Genomic DNA, 20,730 nt, shown 5'->3' with positions numbered 1-20,730 from the left:
CCCATTGTGTCATAATACTTTTCAACCCAACTACGTACAAACCATCCAGAAACTGGTTTTATATGTGCATACTGTCGCTTTGTCGGTTTATTATTAATTTTTTTACAAATCAGGAAGATATGATTTTATGTTATGTAACAGCCTGTACAACGCAACATAGAGAACAAAATGAAACAAGACAAAAACAGTAATACAAATGAATTCTCATAAAAAGCAGCACTGGGCCGTAAATAACCCCATATTTTCACATTATGATTGGACTTTGCAAGCAAGTTCTTTTTCAAACTGCCATCTTTTGCAATAAATAACATTACACAGTTTATCAGAGGAGGCAACAAAATAATTGACTACTTCCCAAACCTTTCCGCTCCCTCCCCTTGGCAAGATGGCAGGGCATGGGGATGCACGTGGTGATGTTACACATGAGTATATCTAATTGGCAACATAAAAAAAAACAGAATGTAGTTGAAAGATATGCTTTGGAGAGCTGACCATGTACAATCAATTATTAGGTGAATATTTGGATAAAGTTGTAAACCCCTGTGTAACATCTTTGTCATGTGTAAATCGAAGTGTCGGAAGGTTGCGGAACGTCAAACGGACTACAACCCAAACCGAGCCCTAATGAATCACATTCACAATGTAAACTCCAGCATCAGGGCCATAATTAAGACTCCATTTCCTAAGAGTCTTTGCGTAAGAGCGCTTGTAGTCGGCGAACCCAAAGACATGGTTGGCTTCGAATGTCCTCCCTGGTAAACAATGTCAGATGGGACTAAGAGGATCAGCACACAAGACGCCAGTGTAAACGAGTGAAACGGAACGAGACATGAACGAGGGATGGGACAAGGGACTCTGAACGTGATTTCCTTTCAGCCTCAGCTACCCTTGTTTGGTTCAGAACCAGTGTGTATGATATACTGTAAGGTGAGATATATTTGATGTTGCGCCAAGCCTTATAATAGGCCTTATAGTAGTTAATCACCCTAACGGTAGGTGCTTGGAAAAGAGTATAAAGGCTGAAATGGATTCCAGCCCTGTTGTGTCCAATTTTCACCCTCACATGAACTCCTGTGTGTCACCCTTTCACCATCAGTGGAGGAAACAATCAAGAAAAAACACAACTGAACAGGAAGTCCCACATTTTAGAGACCACTGACGGGTTCGAATGCACAGAAAGGGCAATTTTTGTTTTGTTCAACTGTTCGATACATTCCATTACTAAGCTCTTGGTACAGGGAGGGTTGTGGTGAGGTGCTTTCCACTGACAAGAACGAGGACGGGGGTTAGACAATCAGTGCTGTGAGAGAACAGAAGAAAAGACGGAAGAAACAAGACACACGCACACAGACTGTTGAGGGTGGAGGCGGGGGGGGGCACACGGACAGCGTCAGCGTCACACCCGTAAACAGCTTTCGACCGTTTTCAAAATGTCCTCCTTCGAAAGCCACAGAGGCTCCAAGGTCCTCCTCCTCGTCGGAGTTCTCCGTTTCAAGTCTATTTCCCCCCCATCTTCCTTTTTGCGTCGCCGTCGAACAGGGTCCTTTCGTCAAGCGTCCTTTCTGTCCCGCGGTAAAGAGTCTTTTAAAAAGTCCACCGGCTCTCGTCCGTGCAGAGTAGCAGGTGATGATCATCGCTGTGTGGTGGTGAGGTTCATGTGGATGAGACACCAACAGCTGGTTTTCCACACGGGTAAAAACAACCATCCGCACACCTGAAGATCCAAACAGGAAGTGGCGGGGGTTAAGTAGGGATGATGGGAGTGTGAGGGAGGGAGAGTGGATGGATGGAGAGAAACCAAGGGGGTGGTAACCAAAGCAACCGAGGCTGAAAACAACTGTGGTGAACTAAAACTAACGTCGACCGGCAGTTTGTAAAAAATCGCCCACGAGTCCAAAACATAAAGTGCAGGCAGTGTCTGTTCTTCTCTGGAACCACCATAGCCCCTCCAAAAGAAAAGTAATTAAAAAAAAAAGTGTCCAAAAAACCAAAACAAACGTTAAAATAACACGGGTGAATCGGCAGCAATCCCCGGCGGGAACACGCCGTTCCGAAGAGTCTCAACCTCGAAGGCCGGGGTGGAAATGTGGTGGGCGATCAAGTGGGAGGTTTCCCCCCCCCCCGCCCCTCCCCGCCCCGCCCCCTCCTCACTCCACCCGGATCAGCAGGCCGTAGAGGAGCGTGCACCCCTGCTCCTTGGCGATCCACTCGATCTCCGCGTTGCTGAAGCGGGGGTCGAGGGCCTCGCTGGTGCCCAGCGTCTGGGGCCCCACCTTGTAGGAACCCGGCCGGACGCACACCTGGAAGCCCACCTGGGCCAGGTGGCAGCGTTGGGAACGAGGGTCCCGGAATCTGGAGGGAAGGAGGAAGACGCATATCGACTTACTTCTAACCTCCACTGTCTTTTTAACCTCGCCTGCAAAGGCCTATTTTATGTCCTTGAGTGTTTTGAAAGGTGTTCCCCCCCCCCCAAATAAAAGGTATTATTATCTATTATTATTATTACATATCCACTTCACTGACAGCAAAACACAGACTAGGAGTGCAGGGTGGGGGGACTGAAAGGGTACATAGGACGGTGAAAGGCTCGTGGGACACGTACTGCACTTTGGGGGCGAACACCTCCAGGCCAGAGTAGCGCATGGTGGGGGACAGCTGCACTTTGGGAACCTCCCTCTCGGGGGCGCTGTTCTCCTCCGGCTCGCTGTAGCCGTTCGGCCCGTCGGTCTTCACCGGAGACACGGAGAAGATGGACGACGTGCCTGGAACGCCAGCGGAAGGGTTAACACTTCAGCCGTTTGCAGACATGTTTAAACATGGATACTGTTGAGACTAAACCCTGTGCTTTTAGGTCGAAACTCATATTGTATATTCCCCTTCATCTATCTTTTCTTGAAATTCTCTGTACTGAAGCCTGGAGTAACATCGGAAAAAATGGACCCTTAAACCTAGGTCATGTTTTCGCCTTCAGTAAGTAACCCTGCGTTTTGTAATAACTCGAATGAGTTCAAGGAGTCTTTGTCGTCGCACCAGAGAGCAGCTGGCTGTGGTCCAGGGTGCGGCGCAGGGCTCCTACGCTGGTGCCGTGGTAGGCTATGTGCCACTTCTTCAGCGCGTTCGACACTTCGCAGTGGGGCTTGATCCTGGAGGGAGGCCAACGACAGGAGGACGGGAACCCAGCAAGACAAACACAGACTTGTCGTCAAAACACGTCACGACCACAAAGCCTACCGTCGAGTCAACCCCTGTGACAGGGAACCGACATCCACACAATTCTTGACCGACTTCCAATTTCCTTTAGCGCGCCCTAAAACCGCACTTGTAATACTAAACACGAACCCAGACGACGACAAAATCCGTCCAAACGTGGCGGACACGCGTTCCACAACTCCTGCAAGAGAGCCGCTTTAAAGCCACTCGCTGAGGAGACGGCGGGTTAGACCTCTCACCTGAGGGCAAAGCGACACCAGCCGAAGGGCAGGGCGTAGTCCCGGGGCGGCTCCCCTCTCTTGTAGTACGCCTCGTCTCCCCGGAGCTTGTGGCAGGACTCGCAGTAGCACAGGCCGCACTTGGCCTCCTCGTTGAAGTAGCCGTCTGGGGGGGGGGGGGGGGAAAGAGAGTTACTACGGCTTCAGGGCAAGGACGAGGCTTCGGGTTCATTTCCTCCCGCGTCGCACCCTTTGGTGGTCCTCTGCGCGAGCGTAAGAGAGAGAGGGGAGGAGGAGGAGAAGGTGGAGTGATGGGAGGGGAATATCAGGGGTGCGTGGGGAGAGTGTGATGTGAGTGAGGAGAGTGTGACGCGAGTGAGGAGAGTGTGACGCGAGTGAGGAGAGTGTGACGCGAGTGAGGAGAGTGTGACGCGAGTGAGGAGAGTGTGACGCGAGTGAGGAGAGTGTGACGCGAGTGAGGAGAGTGTGATGTGAGTGAGGAGAGTGTGACGCGAGTGAGGAGAGTGTGACGCGAGTGAGGAGAGTGTGACGCGAGTGAGGAGAGTGTGACGGGAGTGAGGAGAGTGTGACGCGAGTGAGGAGAGTGTGACGCGAGTGAGGAGAGTGTGACGCGAGTGAGGAGAGTGTGACGCGAGTGAGGAGAGTGTGACGCGAATGAGGAGAGTGTGACGCGAGTGAGGAGAGTGTGACGCGAGTGAGGAGAGTGTGACGCGAGTGAGGATAGTGTGACGCGAGTGAGGAGAGTGTGACGCGAGTGAGGAGAGTGTGACGCGAGTGAGGAGAGTGTGACGCGAGTGAGGAGAGTGCAGTGGTAGCAGAGGGCCTGCAGGGGGCAGTGGCTAGCTAGATGGAGCGTGTCTCACCAGGTAGAGTGAGCAGGTCCTTGAAGCGCGAGCACAGGGCCTGGTACTCGCACGTCTTGTTAGGGTTGACCTCTGGAGGGGGCGTCCAGCACACACTCTCTTTAATACCTGGAGCACACACAGGAAAGGATGGAGGTTAAAACACATGGTCTGGGATGACTATTAAAAATAAAATTAAATGTGTGTATAGAAGTTAAGTTTATATATATATATATATATATATGTACATATGCTGTATGATATCCCTACATAGCCATAATTCCCATTTTATTTTGGATACATACACTACCGTTCAAAAGTTTGGGGTCACTTAGAAATTTCCTTATTTTTCAAAGAAAAGCACTTTTTTTCAATGAAAATAACATTAAATTAATCAGAAAAACACTATACATTGTTAATGTGGTAAATGACTATTCTAGGTGGAAACGTCAGTTTTTTAATGAAATATCTACATAGGTGTATAGAGGCCCATTTCAAGCAACTCTCACTACAGTGTTCAAATGGTACATTGTGTTTGCTAATTGCCTTAGAAGACTAATGGATGATTAGAAGAATTAGAATTAGAATGCCAAAGGTCTCCAAAGCTGCAATTGCTGCAAATGGAGCATTCTTTGACGAAAGCAAAGTTTGAAGAACAAAATTTATATTCAAATAAAAATAATTATTTCTTACCTTGTAAATGTTTTGACTATATTTTCTATTCATTTTGCAACTTATTTGATAAATAAAAGTGTGATTTTTCATGGAAAACTGTCTGAATTGTCTGGGTGACCCCAAACTTTTGAACGGTAGTGTATATTTTTCCCTCTTTGAATCAGGTAGTCAACTACGATTTCGGATGCGATCATATCAAATCTATCAAACACAGTACATATTGTACAACTGTACAAACAGTTCCTTCACGTCTGCCGTCTGCCAAACTGAGGCTTGTCAGGTGCCAAGATTATGCAATTTACCGTCAACCATATCAGCCTTCTCCATGTCGCCCTGGCAACGCGTCTCTCCGCTCTCCCCTCCCACGGCCGGTACGTTGTTGGTTACTATAGTAACCTGCCAGGACAACACAAAAACATGCTTCTTGATGTTTGTGTCGTGTCACACAGCTCCTTGGGTGAGTGCCCACTGTGACATAACAGACAAAACAACAACCATTCTGCCAGGAGGCTTTTAGTACTCCTAAACTGGGATTAGGGCTTTACAGAGCAACCAATGAACGTCTAAATGGGATTTAGCTTAGTAGTCATCGTATTCATTTGTGTGTGGAGGTGTTTGCATGGGGGGGGGGGGGGGCTAGGACATGCATGTGTGGGTGTATGGGGGGAGCACATGTGTGTGTGTGTGTCTCACCTGTTCACACTGGCCATACAGGTCTATAAGGGGGTAGCAGGGGGCGGGGATGTCCTGGGCAGCCACCCCCTGGTCCATACCGTTCACATACAGGTGCAGACAGCTGTTCCCATCCACCAGCAGGCCAGCACCGTGCCCTCTGGACACGTGTCCAGGTTAGGACCATAGTTCTCACAGATCTGACAGAGAGAGAGAGAGAGAGAGAGAGAGGAGAGAGAGAGAGAGAGAGAGAGAGAGAGAGAGAGAGAGAGAGGGGAGGGAGGGAGTAGGAAACGAGAGGGAGGGAAGGGAGATTGAGAGAGAGGGAGGGAGAGAAATGAGAGAAGGAGCGAAAGAACAGACAGACAGGGAATTCAATAATTATTTAAAAATATAAAAAAAGACCTTCAGACCATCAAGTCAGCAGAAAAACCAGACTAGGCCTATGTTGACTGAGTGTAGTGTGTGTGTGTGTGTGTGTGTCTCCCTACCTTGAGGGAGTTGTGGAAGACGGAGTCTCTCTGGAGCAGCCAGGCTGAGCGCTTCAGACAGCAGGCCGTTGACGGGAAGTTCAGCCGGTCGGGGAGTGGCCTATCACCCCTAGCGACAGCGACGACGTCCACGATGGGTTAAGGCGGTCGATCTGAAACTGGGGGCAGCGGCAGGGATCCGACCGCGAGTCAGGAGTGTGTTCACGTGAACCCTCCCAGACACACACACACGCGCTAACACACTTAGCCGTACTACAACAGGTGCCTACACACCCCTTGACCCTTCGACAGACACACATGCCTGGCCCCTACACAAACAGACACACGGATACACACTGACACACGCTAACACACCTGGAACAGTTGCTGGCGGGGGAGGGGCTGCGCAGTGACCAGGAGACCCTGGTTGTAGCTGGAGACCCGGGCGGCTGTCAGGTTCTGATTGGACAGCTGGATGTTCTTCCCGTGGTTCTCCAGGAAGACCATGATGGTGGGCACCAGGGCCGGCTCCCTGTCCACCTGGGGGTGGGGGTGGTGGGGGGGGCGGGAGACATGCTTGTTTGAGGTCAAAATAAGCATCTGTCTTGGCTGAACGTTTGCATTCATAAAGAAGCATGTTTACAAGCTTCGCGTGGATGCCTTGTGCAGGAAAGCAGGCCAAACATGGCCGCCATGACTCGACACAAATCGACGCCGTTGTTTACAAAGTGGCTACCTCTCCCTGCCTCTATACCACAGTCTCCCTCCCCCCCCCCCCACATCCCTCCCTCCATCCTCCATACTTCCTCCCCCCCTTCCTCCCTCCTCACTGCTCCCACATCCCTCCCTCCATCCTCCCTACTTCCTCCCCCCCTCCTCCCTCCCTCACTGCTCCCACATCCCTCCCTCCATCCTCCCTACTTCCTCCCCCCCTCCTCCCTCCCTCACTGCTCCCACATCCCTCCCTCCTCTCTGTCTCACCGGGGAGCCGTCCTCCTCTCCTTCGCTGCAAGCTGTCGGAGGACAGCGAGGGAGCCTTCAGGCTCTCGGCCTCCTCCAGCAGGGAGGAGCTGACGATGGAGACGGCCGTCACGCGCCCGTACAGGTCCAACACGGCGTACACATTCTGCAGGGGGGGGGGGAGAGCCAGCTTAGCTGTGTGTGTGTGTGTGTGTGTGTTGCATCAACACATGGACGTGAACAATGCATGTGTGTGTCTGCGAGAGGGGACTGTCGACCCCTCATGTATGTCTTTTGATCCTTTATTTCAGCGAGTGTGTGTGTGTGTGTGTACCTTAGCTACAGCGGTGGCTGCAGGTCCCATGTCCTCTCCGTCAATGAGATGTGCATGGTGTCATCACTGCACCTCTTCACCCCGACACGGTTCCCAACCTACACAAACACACATGCACACACACACACACACAGATGAGCTTTCTGGGTTCACATCCCTCTTATTAGGGAAGGTAAACAGGATATGGTGGAGGGTAGACAGGATATGAGGGAGGGTAGACAGGATAGGAGGGTAGACAGGATATGGAGGGTAGACAGGATATGGAGGAGGAGGGTAGACAGGATATGAGGGAGGGTAGACAGGATATGGAGGGTAGACAGGATATGAGGGAGGGTAGACAGGATATGGAGGGTAGACAGGATATGGAGGGAGGGTAGACAGGATATGAGGGAGGGTAGACAGGATATGGAGGGAGGGTAGACAGGATATGAGGGAGGGTAGACAGGATATGAGGAGGGTAGACAGGATATGGAGGGTAGACAGGATATGGAGGGAGGGTAGACAGGATATGAGGGAGGGTAGACAGGATATGAGGGAGGGTAGACAGGATATGAGGGAGGGTAGACAGGATATGAGGAGGGTAGACAGGATATGAGGAGGGTAGACAGGATATGAGGGAGGGTAGACAGGATATGAGGGAGGGTAGACAGGATATGAGGGAGGGTAGACAGGATATGAGGGAGGGTAGACAGGATATGAGGGAGGGCACAGGATATGAGGGAGGGTAGACAGGATATGAGGGAGGGTAGACAGGATATGAGGGAGGGCACAGGATATGAGGGAGGGTAGACAGGATATGAGGGAGGGTAGACAGGATATGGAGGGTCTGTCTCACCGTCAGTCTGTCCAGGGAGCAGCAGTAGTTCTGTCTCTGCAGCACACCGTTGCGGCGCACCTCAGAGCCGGCCAGCAGCCAGGTGACCTTGGAGCGGAGCTGGGGCAGGGTGGGCGACAGGCCCGACATGGGGCAGGAGGGCAGCTCGGGGGGCTGCAGCGTGGTCAGACCCATGTGGAGGGAGCCCGACCACTGCTCATCCACCTCGTCTATCTTCACCTGGCGCGCGGGGAGAGAGAGAGAGAGACACGAGACAGTGGAGATGTGGAACGAGCGGGGGGGGGGGGGGACGTTCGTGAAGAGCGAACGCATCTTTCAAAAAGGCCGACAAAAAACACGAGTCAAATAATCATTTCGTAAAAGACAACCAAGACCGCCTTTAAAAGCCCATTTGCCGCCGCTCTCTTCCCTCCCCCCCCCCCCCCCGAGCGCCGGCCTCACCTCGAACAGCTCGTTGGTCTGAAGCTCCTTGGCGCTGAAGACGATGCTGTGTGCGTAGCCCCCCACCCTGACGGCCTGGCAGCCCTCCCCCAGGAGCACCACGTTCTTCCCGTGCTTGCTGTGGAGGCGGTGGGCCGCGCCCGTCACTGATCACAACGCAGGAGAGAGCGAGAGAAATAGAGAGACAGAGAGAGAGACAGAGAGAGAGGGGGTTAGGGGGCTATGTTTCAGCTCACTAACGACCATTTCTTTATTTTGCAGATCCATTCTGGGGGGCTAGCGGCCCGTGCACGCGTGCTTCAGTCCTGGCCAGTACCTGGAGAGAGGAGGGGGAAGCTCTTCTCGGTGATGTTGCTGGTGCACAGGCTGTTGTCCAGAGGGCCTGTGGCGCTTGTGATGGACACCTGGACACACTGACCGTACAGGTCGATGACCGCATACACCTCTGGGAGACGAAGGGAGAGAGGGAGACAGGGAAGGAGAGAGAGAGAGAGAACAGGGGTTCACCATATATTTGGATAAGATTTTTGCTAGGGGGTGTTCTTTTCCCAATAAAAACAACTTTGATAAACATAACAGATCAAAGGTGCGTGGTTGTCGGACGCTATATGTGGACCTGAATGTGACGACAGGATATTACACGGTTACACCGCAGTATTGAGGTCCACCCCATCGAAAACCAAGCAACCACAACCTTCTCCCTCTCTCAGCCAATAAGAAACCACACAAACCAGCAACTGCCTCCTCTCCGACCCAACGCTCGTAGCTGCTTACACACACACACACCGAACTCGGGCGAGGGCCAGGCCCTTGTGCGTGGGGGGGGGGGGGGGGGGGGGGCGACCAGATGGGGTCGTGAGAGGGTGTGTAAACGGGGTCAAATCACCTTTACCTGGCGGCAGCCCCGTGCAGGCCACGCCCTGGTCCACCCCGTTGATGTAGTAGTGGAGGTCCCCGCTGGCCGAGCGCATCATGCCGATGCGGGAGCCCGTGGTCAGGGAGTCCAGGTCGCAACCGTAGTTGTTGCGCATGGTGTTGGGTGTTGCCATCCTGCATGATGGCTGTGCCACTGGGGGGGGGGAGGGGCAGGAGTAGTCAGGTGATTAGTTTACTCAAAGTCATCCCCCAACTAATGACATTCTTCCAGCATGCGGAGCAACAATACGACACCAGAGAATATACGACACCAGAGAATGAAATACTCCAAATCTAATCCAGGTGTTGGAGTGCAGATGGATATGTCTATTAAGTAGGGATATGTACATGTAGAGCAGAACACGGGGAGAATAGAGAGAGTACAGAGGAGAAGGGGAAGAACAGAACCGCAGGGGCCAAAGGAAAACAGAAAGACAGGAGTCTGAAAGACAAGGAGGGAGGAGGAGAAAGAGGTGGACAGACCAGGACAAGCGATAAGTCGGGCCCAAAACCAAACGGGGATGGAAAAAGCGAGGATGACGGTCGGACCCCACGGATGGTGGGCACGTGGTCCCCTACACACACACACACGCGCGCTGGGGGTCACCCGGGCCTACCTGAGCATCCAGGTGTCGTAGTCGATGTCCGTCATGGTGTTGGGGAACTCCAGCTCTTCGGGTCTGATGGCCGTCACGCCTGAACACAGGAGCGCAGCGGGGTCAGCCCTCCGCTGTGCGCGCGCCGTCTCGCGTGGCGTGCGAGCGTGCGTGCGAGCGCGCGTGCCGAACGTGCATTACGCGTGTGTGTATGGCTTCGTTGGAAATGTGCGTGCGGTTTATTCAGGGTTGGCTTGACGCGAGCGGCGTGCGTTTGCGTGAGGGGGGTGTGTGTGTGGTGTCGGGTTGGAAGAGGGGGAGAAAAAAACGGAAACACCTTACCTGCTTTTATCTTACCTGCTTCAATAGACCCCGACCAGCGGTCCACCATCTTCTGGATAACAATCTCAAACAACTCTCCGTCTCGAAGGCACCTGGAGAGAGATCGAGCGTTAACACATACACACACACACACACACACACACAGGGCTTATGTATCCTAAATGAAGTCAATATAACAGTGCACTATGAATCACGAACTCCGACGCACACACACATACTCTCTCACACACACACCTGTTGGAGATGACGATGGCATCGTTGAACTCGCTACGGCAGTTCTGACGCAGGGCGGTGCGCCCCCCGTTGGTGATGACGGCGTTGGTGCCATGCAGCTGGTGGAAGCGCAGGTCGTTTGCACCGTTGCCCCCGGTGATGGAGCAGGGGCTGCCGGGCGACATGGCGACGGGGCCCTCGGAGCTGTCCTCCGGGAGCGGGGGGAGGTCGGCTACGGGGGAGAGAGCGAGAGAGCGAGAGAGAGAGAGCGAGAGAGAGCGAGAGCGAGAGAGAGAGCGGGGTTCATCATTTAGAAATGCCACGTTCATCAGAGCTTTCAGTAACTTTAAAATGCATTCTGCAGCTGTAGCCGTCTATCCTTCAGTTCACTTCCCCATTTCCGTTCCTTCCCCCCCCCCATCATCTCCCCTATGTTCATCCTTCCCTCTGTACCATTCCTCTTCCTCCCTCCCTCCCTCCCCCCCCCCTCCCTCCCCTCCCCCCCCCTCCCTCATCCTCCCTCTCTCCTACCCATGTCGTCCATGATGGTGGCCTGCGCGGCCTGGCCGTAGAGGTCCACCACGGCGTAGACGCTGGTGGGGACGTTCCACGCCGCCGGGCCCTGCGCCACGCCGTTCACAAAGAAGTGGAGGCTGCCGTCCTCCTTACGCACCACGCCCACCGTGTCTCCTGCCTGGAGGGGGGGGGGGGGGGGGGGGGGGGGTAGGAGGATATTAGCGATGTGGCACTGGACTGGTGGAGAGAAAAAGAGAGAGAGAGAGAGAAAAAGAGAGAGGGAGAGATGAGAGAGAGACAAAGAGAAAAAAGGGTGTGGAGGAGAGAGGGAGAAAAAGAGAGAGCGAGCGAGAGGGAGAGAGGGGCAGGGAAAGAAGGAGAGAGGGGTCCCTCCTCACTTTGAGCCTGTCCAGGTTGTGTCCGTATTCGTCCAGTATTGTCGTCCCATTGTGCATCACCCCGTTCCCTGTCATCATCCAGGTCCCTGAGACACAGACACACAGACAGACTACTGAGACCTGCACCAAGACTCCAAGACGACACAGAGCATGTTCACCACGCCCCGACGCAACACAGAGGTGACACATTCACATGAATAAGAAGGAAAGGGTTGCGTTCCTTCACCTAAACTCATACACAGATAACTGCGTTCCGCGATGTCGTTCTGGCTTGAAAGAAATCACCTCAGTAGGGTCCATCGTTTGACCACATGAAATGTTCAATGGGAGAATTAAAGACTGGGAAAGCCAAGCGTTCAGTGACATCACAGGAAGCTCTTTGGAACATTGTCCGATTGTGCCGGGATAACATCAGGTTTTGTGGAGAGTCCATGCACGCCGTTATCAAAGCAAGGGGATGTAACAACTGCTGATCTCATAAGGTCCTGAGCTGGTACCTGAGCGCAGGTTGGTCATGGTGGAGGGCAGCTGCAGGTAGGCGGGGTTGTGCGTCGTCACGCCGATCTCGATGGACCCCGCCCACTTGTCCACCATCTTGTCGATGCGCACCTGGAACACCTCGTTGGAGCGCAGCGGCCGGCCGCTCAGCACCACGCCGTGGTTGAAGTCGTCCGTCGCGCTGCCGGAGGGGAGGGGGAGGGATTCAGTCTAGTGTTTCTCAAACAACCCCCAAAAAATCCTTGATTTGACCTTGAGGACAACACTATTTGAAAATGTAAAGAATATAAAAAAAAAAAATGAAGGCTTGTCGTTATTGATTACTCATGGAGGAACCAGGAATAGCAATGATTTAACCGTAGCCAGTTTCTCATGTTTGTGGAGATGGAAAACAGAACAGGTGACTCAGTAGCTCGTTCCGGACCTAGGAGTCCGAGGTCCTAAAATGAGGGTGGTGGGGAAGGAGACTCACTGTGGGCGAAGCGCGGTCCTGCCCTCACTGATGATGGCCGCCTTCTGGCCACAGTTGGGGTGGAAGAGGAGGCGGTCGGGGGCGTCGGGGTCGGGGGTGAGCAGGAGGGCGGGCCGGGGCCGGCCCACGTCGGGCGACAGCGCCCGCATGATGGCGTTGTTGCGGCGCAGGCGGTCGCTGTGGTTGTGGTTGTGCACGATGGTGACCTTCACCGCCATGCCGTAGAGGTCGACCACGCCGTAGACCACGCCGGGCGTCTGGGCGGCAGCGACACCTGAGGGGGGGGGGGGGGCGAGAGGTCAGAGAGAGGTCAAACCGAGACCTCTCTGTGCTCAATGCATGGGTCGTACAGGGGGACAACCAGCCCGACACACACTCGTGTTCCACTGCTGCATTTGACCAGGGGTGCCAAACACGACTGTGTTGATGGTGATGATGTCATTATGCTGCCTGTTTGTCCTTCTTAAGAGGTTGTGATGAGGTGACCACAGCCATGAGACGAACTGCTGCCACCACAGCACCTAGCGCTCTGACACCCTCATCAATCTCTCTCTCCCTCCCTCTCTCCCGCCCTCTCTCTCTCTCTCTCTCTCCCTCTCTCTCTCTCTTTCTCCCTTTCTCCCTTTCTCCCTCTCTCCCTCTCTCCCTCTCCCTCCAGAGACCCATTCCCCTGATGAACGTTCTGCGGCGTGTCTCTCTCACCTTGGTCTATGCCATTGATGTAGAAGTGCAGCGCTCCGCTGGCCTTGCGCATCAGTCCTATGTGATCTCCCTCCTGGGGGAGAGAAGGAGAGGGAGAGGGGGGAGGGGGGGGTGAGAAAGGGAGAGGGCGAACAAGAGAGGTATTGCAACATAGAGGGACAGAGAGCTGGGCCATCAGAAAAGAGAGCGTGAGTGAAAAACAGAGAGAGAGACAGCAGGTGTGACTAGGGAAGAGGGTGCTCATCGGTGTGTGCACGTGACTGTGTGTGCGTATGTATGGAACTGTGTGTGTGAGCCAGTGACTGAGTGTGTGAGTGAGTGACAGTGTGTGTGTGACTAGCACTGACCTGCAGCTCGTCAAGGCTGAATTCACAGTATTCCCTCCGGGTCCCCTTCCCATTGGTCAGGATCCCACAGCCACTCATCATGATTGTACCTGATAAGACAACATATTCACACACGAGGCCAATAAGCTCGCTCCTTTGCTGGGCACACACACACCAGTGAACACAAGCAAGCATCCATTTAAACTTGTGTAACCGGACACACTCTATATCAAACTACATACCGATTTAATCTTGGGCTCTGTTGTGTGCACAGTCTTGTTTTGTTTAAGAGTGTGTGTGGGGTGGGGGTGTGCGTGAAAGAGAGTGTGTGTGTGTGCGTTACCTGAGCGCAGATTGGTCATGGTAGCAGGATAATCTAGGTTGTTGGGGTTGTGCGTCGTCACGCCGATCTCGATGGAGCCAGACCACTTATCCACCAGTTTATCTATGCGAATCTGAAACCAAGCACAAATATGCTCATCTCTCCAGCCCATAATCGTTCCACAGACTCAAACGTTTCTGCTATTTATTATTTAGATTCGGCTGCAGTGATACCATATGGAAATGGCCTAACCATTCACATCCTCTAGCACTGAGCTGATTATTTATTGCCTCAAGCTCTCCCATATGGAGATAAGAGAGTTCACTTCAAAACCTTGATGGATGATAATAACTGGTACTGCATGCGAACCGTGATTCATTTATACTAAGCTCTCGAAGATACGACAGGAAAAAAAGTTGCCTTATTATTTCGTCATTTTTTGGACAGCTTTCATGTCTGCACACAATCCCTGATAGCAGTTCTCTGTTATCACGACACATCACACAGATTGACAACAGACAGGTTATCCAGCCAAAGTAAACCCATGTGATTAGGAATTAGCTTGGCACAACCCTTTTGTGCAACAGCTCCATGTATGTGTGTGTGTGTGAACGTCTCAGTATCGTCACGCCTGATTGGCCGCACCTCGAACATCTCGTTGTGCCGGAGCGGCCGGTTGGTCATGACCACGCCGTTGTTGAACTCGTCCAGCGGCCGGCGCCTCTCGGCCGTCTTGTTGTTGTTGCTCAGCTTGATCAGCGTGCCGCACTTCTCGTGGAAGAGCAGCGCGTCGTTGGTGGTCGTGGCGCCCATCGCGAGCCCCAGTCCCGCCCCTCCGCTCCCTGCCGGGCTGCTATTGCTGCTCCCTCCTCCTCCTCCTCCTCCTCCTCCTCCTCCCCCTCCCCCGGGCCCTCCCCCTGTGCTGTCGCTGTGGGCCGCGCCCCCTCCGCTGCTGCCGCCGCCGCCACTTCCCCTCTCCCCCCTCGAGGAGTCTGTGGAGACCCCGCCCCCGCCCAGCTCCTCGCCCCCCCCGCCCTCGTCTTCCGAGCGATAGAGGGACACGATGGCGTTGTTGAAGACGTCGAAGAGCTGGTGCTCTGTCAGGACTGAGGCAGAGATGGGGAGGGAGGGATTGAGAGAGAGAGAGAGAGAGAGAGAGAGAGAGAGAGAGAGAGAGAGAGAGAGAGAGAGAGAGAGAGAGAGAGAGAGAGAGAGAGAGAGAGGGGCACAGAGAGGAGAGAGAAACGGAGAGAGAAAAGAAAGATACGAAAAGAGAGCATGAGAGACAAAAAAAACTAAAAACACGGAAGGGAATATGAGAAATGGTCCGAGAGTGGTTCACCAACACCGCAGTCGGGATGCGAAGCACTCCCTCACCTGTGTCTGGTTCTAGGTTGTTGGGGAACTTGTCTGGTCGACTGTGACTGTGAGGGAGCTCATGTCCTGATGGCGAGGGGAGGGAGGGAAGAACAGAGGAGAAGAGAGATGAAATAACAGCCTGAGAGATTCATGCCCCTTCTCTCCTCTCCCCCATCGGCATTTATATGCATACAAAACGTCGAAGGCCATGTCTGGACAGACAGACCTTCACCACACAACTGTGCTTTCGGTTTTGTTCAGCGGTGAGAGAGGAAACCAGGCGAGGCATTCACCCGAGACTGCGACAACACGGCCCCTACCTTCCTCCGTCATCATACTCATCGTCGCCACGCCGACCCCCGCCGAATCCTCCCGGACGCCGCACACCACCACCTCCTCCTCCTCTTCCTCCTCTTCCTCCTCCACGAGGCCCTCGACCCTCTCCATCGCCCGCTCCGTCGAGGGCGGCTCGCAGCTCACCACCGTCACCTGGGTGCACTTCCCGTACAGGTCCACCACGGCCCAGAGGCGCGGGGGCAGGCCGCTGGCCGCCGCGCCGCAGTCCTGCCCGTTGACCCACAGGTGCAGGTCGCCGCGGGCGCTACGCTGGATGCCCACGCGGTCGCCCTCGGACAGCTGGTCCAGGTCGCGGCCGTACTCCTCCAGGACGGAGCGCCCGTCGCGGAGCACCGAGCAGCCCGACACGATCCAGGAGCCGCCCTTGAGGCCCGTGGCGCTGCTGGGGAAGTCCAGGCCGGCCGGGTCCAGCGCCGTCACGCCGATCTCGATGGAGCCGCTCCAGGAGTTCACCTGGGGAGGGGGGGGGATACGATGCAGGTTAGCCCTGTTATCTGTATTCCTATTCCAGGTTGGTTGACTCTTAAATCGCCGCATATTCCGCATGGATTCGGTGCACAGTGAGGATGGGATTCTCGGAGGATCTTGGATTCTCGGAGAGGAGAGGTTATCTGGAGACAGGAGGAACTGTAGCCTGGTTCACTCCAGGACATTGACCATATCGAAGCACACAGATTGATTTCGAGGTCATCCGAAGGGTGAATTTGACTAGAAATTCAAGGTTCAAGGATTCTCGTTTTGCTTTCCAGGAGGGGTAGGGGTTAAACACTGACAAAGCCTGTCAACTCAAACAAACAAAAAGTATTTTCCCAGTTTTCTTTTATGACACAATAAAAGACACACTCGAGCTGGATGGTTCAGAGGAAGCGCTGAGTTAAAGCTGAACCAGAAGTCTATAAACTAACCCTCAAGAGTCTCATACGGTTATCCAACGAGCAACCTGAAGAGTTATTAAGTCTTATAGAATAAAGCTACTCTGGTCTAGTGAAACTAGCCTTAAGCTAGTCTTCTTCATAAACCATGTCTGTTTCTGTCAACAGCAAGTCGTCAAAATTAGGAATGAGCAAATTGAAAGAATGCCACTAAACCATGTGATCCTTAGGCGTCACATGTCAACATTGCTTCTTCTTTGATGCCGTCTTTCCATCTCCTTGCTCACTGACTATGTGGCACGTATCCCTTTTCCTCACCGAGCACAGAAATACACTGGACTTGCCCAAGGAAAGCCAGACGGAAAACCAGCATTGGCCTCCTTGGTCCAAACGAAACAGCCTTCTCGTTCTTCTTCTTCTCTCCACTCGTCCCCCCGGTCATGTTGTTGCGTCGATCTGCCACTATCTAAAGCCTCTTGCTCTACATGCTGTAACTAACCTACATCTGCCATGCCTTCCACTCTCTCCTCCGTCGTCTCCTTCCGCCCGTGTGCGGTCGTGTAGCCCAGTTCGGCTGGCTGCCGTCGGCGCTGCTATGCAAGTCAGTGTCCCAGCAGCCTGGGGATATAGGCTACTGATCGGAGTGACACGGTCAGGCCATGGGCCAGACGAGAGATCTTGATCTCCCTCTGCCCCCCCCCCCCCAACACACTCTCTGTCTCTCCCTTTCCTTGTCTCTCCCTCTCCCTCTGTCTGTGTCTCTCTCCCTCTCCCCCTAACACTCACTCAAGCACTCACTCACTGACGCTGTCATCTCTTTACATAACCACACAGATCTGAGTGTGGCTCTAGAACAGCTCGCTCTTCGTAAACAAACAGCCGAAGGGTGTCGGGACTCAATCTGAATCTGTGTTTCTATCCGCTCTGCCTACTTCGTAACACTCAAAACTTGGAACCCGCTCTCTCAAATCTGTCCACAGACCTGTGCACAGACCAAGTGCTGAACCTGCTTCTCTCTATAACCCTGACAGGACAGAGGTAGCAGCTGAGAGGACGGTGGTTTTACACACCTGTCTAACCAACTAGGCTGCTGTACCATATTGGCTACTCTGGTGAAGGTTGACACGATTTACTACCACCAGCAGAGCACAGTCAATCAGTCAAAAACAACCTAATGTTTGGGTTTAGTCGCTCTTTGCCATTAACAGGACTAGCCCTACACTTAGCGCACTAAATGCCAACACCCAACATCGCCAGCCATGTCAAGTTTCCTCTCTGCAGTATTGATCCACGTCATGCAATTATGGATGGAAGCAGATTATAGCTTTAATGCCAGGGATAATACCAAGCTTGAAACTGCTGTTGTCTATTTTTGAGATGTTGTATCAGGTCATTGAGTGGCATGAGTGAGGGATGTCAAATGCATTGGATTTGTCATACATTTATGATTTCAAAGGTGGTGTGGACGTGGGTATGGGAAGATCGTTGACATTGTGCAGTTATTAACAGAAATCTTGTTGGAACATGCATGGGACATTTGGAGAAAATAGCATGCCCTCTGTCAGCGACCCACAGGTATGGGGGTCGGAAAATTGTTTACAAAGCAGGCAAGCTGGCGTTACTAGAAGCAGTAGACTAACCACAGTAACTGACAAGCTAGCGATTGTATTGTTATAACTGGATAAGACAACTATGTGTTGCCTTGGAAGACAGATGGGGGGTCTGTAAGATGTACGTAGAACTTGCAACTGTTGAGAGACTAGACAATAAGCTACTTGCCAGACTACCTTGCTTTTTCTAACATGCAGCTTGGTTGAGTTCCACCCTTACCTTCTAATTCAGAGAGGACTCCAAATCCCTTGGTTAACAAATTATTACGGGAAAGGTTTCCTTGTCCAGCACGATTTGCCATGGCTGAATTTATACAATCAAAAGAACTTTGGACTGCTTTACCTAAACAATGAACACCTTCATCAAATCGTCAATGTCACAAGGAGAACACCCCAAGGCGGTGTTATTGTCACTGATATTCAACTGGTTTTGGTCCTACAGGCTCGTGGCTTGCTACCCGATGCAACACAGCTAGCTAACAGATAGCTACCAAAACAGCAAGCTATCCTTTGCAGGATGTCATTTAGCCCGGGCTTTGATCAAAAGCGAATGGCTGGCTACAGTAGCTCTACCGTTTGCAAGCTAGCTCTAGCCTAGAGGTAGCCTGTAGCTATAATACACTGGCTTGCTAGCTACAGTAGAAGCTAAACCACTGACCTGCAGTATTGTGTTCCTACTAGTTAGTTGTCCTTGCATGTATAAAAGTAGACTGTCTGATGAGACATTTGTGGACTAACGTTCTCGATTGCTGGCTTAGGCTATCTTGTCCAATAAAGTTTACGCGTCATTGAGTAGGTAGCTCGATAGCTAACAGATTCGTTGCTTGTGTAGTCAACACATATTGTCTGAGAGAGTCAGACTAGCTATATTATATGCAAGTGCCACATTTCTTGTTCAATTACCAACCGTTGTCTATCATACCTAGACTAGTTAACATAATAGATGTAGCAGTACTGGAGGAAGCCAAAGTTAGCTGGCTAGCTTGCAAGCTAGTCAGCCTTGTAACAGACCACAGCTAGATAGTTATCTTGCTGCTATCGATACTGTAGCTGGTGCCGACTGTCAAACAAGAACTTGGCGCTACGCGTTATTCATTTTCATCCTTTTCCCTTTTAACAAGCCGAGCACGCCCAAGCAGCAGCAACACACACATGCAGGCACTGCGGACAACAGACCCAGTCCCACTGCACTCTTTCCTCGCATTCCTGTCAGTCTTCCACTGCACGGTAACGGAGGGTCTGTTTACCTTCTTGTCGATACGAACGGTGAAGACATCCCTGTCCCTTAGCGGTTCCCTACTCAGCACCAAACCGTGATTAAATTCTTGAACGGGTTGGTTTCGCTGAGCGGTTCGGTTCGAATTCGACAGGCCGATCAGCTTTCCGCTGCGCGGGTGCAGCTCAGCCGCCATCTTCACTGCAAGTGTCCAAGCTAAGGGGTGTTCCCTGACAAGCCGGGGCATTACCCGAGGGGCATGACTTTAGGAACGCCCTATGTGAAGGTAAGCCCCCCTGGACGTCCATGGTTTAGAAATGACATCTGAGCAGAAAAGACTCAAAATACTGTAGGTTACCTACATGCAACACTTTAGTTTTAATTATATATTTACTCCTCAAATTATACAATGAAGTTGAATATCGGCATTCTCACAATATAGTTAAATTCCTCCTGAAGTGTAAACACAACAATATTGCTTGACTTTTATCACAAACGACATGCATAACTTCTGAACAATTCCTTGAACATGAGTTTTTATGTAAATTATGGGGTAAACGTATGTTTCTACAATAATTTTTAATCCAGGACGATATATTAAAGAAATGCCATTTAGTCAGCTTTAAATCATATTTAAGACCGCCCCCTGGACACTTGCCGCAGTCAGACTGCGTTGTCGCTTCACGACAGGCCGATTTGCGACAATATGAAAACCCAATGCTGCTTTTGGGAAGAGGAAAGAACACGCCCACTCCGAGACAGTGGACGGCAGCAGGTCTGGCCTGTCCTCACACCCCAATATATTTTATGGCAGTGTGGGATTTTGGTGCGTTTTTTGGTGCATGTATCTTAATCTAGTGTTTATTACAAATGCAGTGTTTAAATGTGTAAACACTCGCAGCATTACCTTACATTTACAACTATCTAACATTTATATAGTCTCGATTGCACAGGATGATTCAGCGAAATTAAAGCGTTAAATTAGGATGACGTCATGTTACATGTGAAAAACATCTGATTTAATCCACTAGAGGGCGCTAAATCAAAGTTTTATAGAATGCGATGCACGGGTGGCTCTGTGAATCCCTGCCACTCCAGATCCAAAAGCACATTTTCAATTGTATTTATTTATTTCAATTGGTGCAACCAACACGTTATATTTGCAATGCATTAACCTGGAACAGAGCAATGACGCGTAACTTCTTATTAACATCCATGTGCAGTTTTGACTATCAACAAGATTTACATTACATACATTTACATTTAGTCATTTAGCAGACGCTCTTATCCAAAGCGACTTACAGTAAGTACAGGAACATTCTCCCCGAGGCAAGTAGG

General features: G+C 52.0%; 1 protein-coding gene across 1 annotated transcript; it reads right to left on the bottom strand.

Moving 5' to 3' along the window:
• Positions 1-59: 59 nt before the first annotated feature.
• Positions 60-19,617, bottom strand: neurl4 (neuralized E3 ubiquitin protein ligase 4). Its single transcript, XM_062449911.1, is given in 34 exon segments — positions 60-2,352; positions 2,603-2,762; positions 3,031-3,143; positions 3,450-3,594; positions 4,313-4,420; positions 5,269-5,362; positions 5,660-5,787; positions 5,790-5,838; positions 6,130-6,224; positions 6,227-6,287; positions 6,484-6,648; positions 7,066-7,119; positions 7,121-7,234; positions 7,403-7,449; positions 7,452-7,500; positions 8,238-8,456; positions 8,679-8,824; positions 8,995-9,123; positions 9,565-9,721; positions 9,723-9,747; positions 10,211-10,289; positions 10,532-10,623; positions 10,766-10,976; positions 11,276-11,438; positions 11,659-11,744; positions 12,156-12,337; positions 12,629-12,902; positions 13,331-13,403; positions 13,678-13,766; positions 14,000-14,111; positions 14,624-15,084; positions 15,356-15,421; positions 15,658-16,147; positions 19,424-19,617. Coding segments are annotated over 34 exon segments (4,806 nt in total). The 5' UTR covers positions 19,589-19,617; the 3' UTR covers positions 60-2,147.
• Between the last annotated feature and the right edge of the window lie 1,113 nt (positions 19,618-20,730).

This window comes from Osmerus eperlanus, chromosome 23 (genome assembly GCF_963692335.1).
Source record: "Osmerus eperlanus chromosome 23, fOsmEpe2.1, whole genome shotgun sequence".
NCBI classification, from domain to species: domain Eukaryota; kingdom Metazoa; phylum Chordata; class Actinopteri; order Osmeriformes; family Osmeridae; genus Osmerus; species Osmerus eperlanus.
The sequence above is the reverse complement of the archived record's forward strand: the minus strand, read 5'-3'. Positions and strand labels throughout refer to the sequence as shown.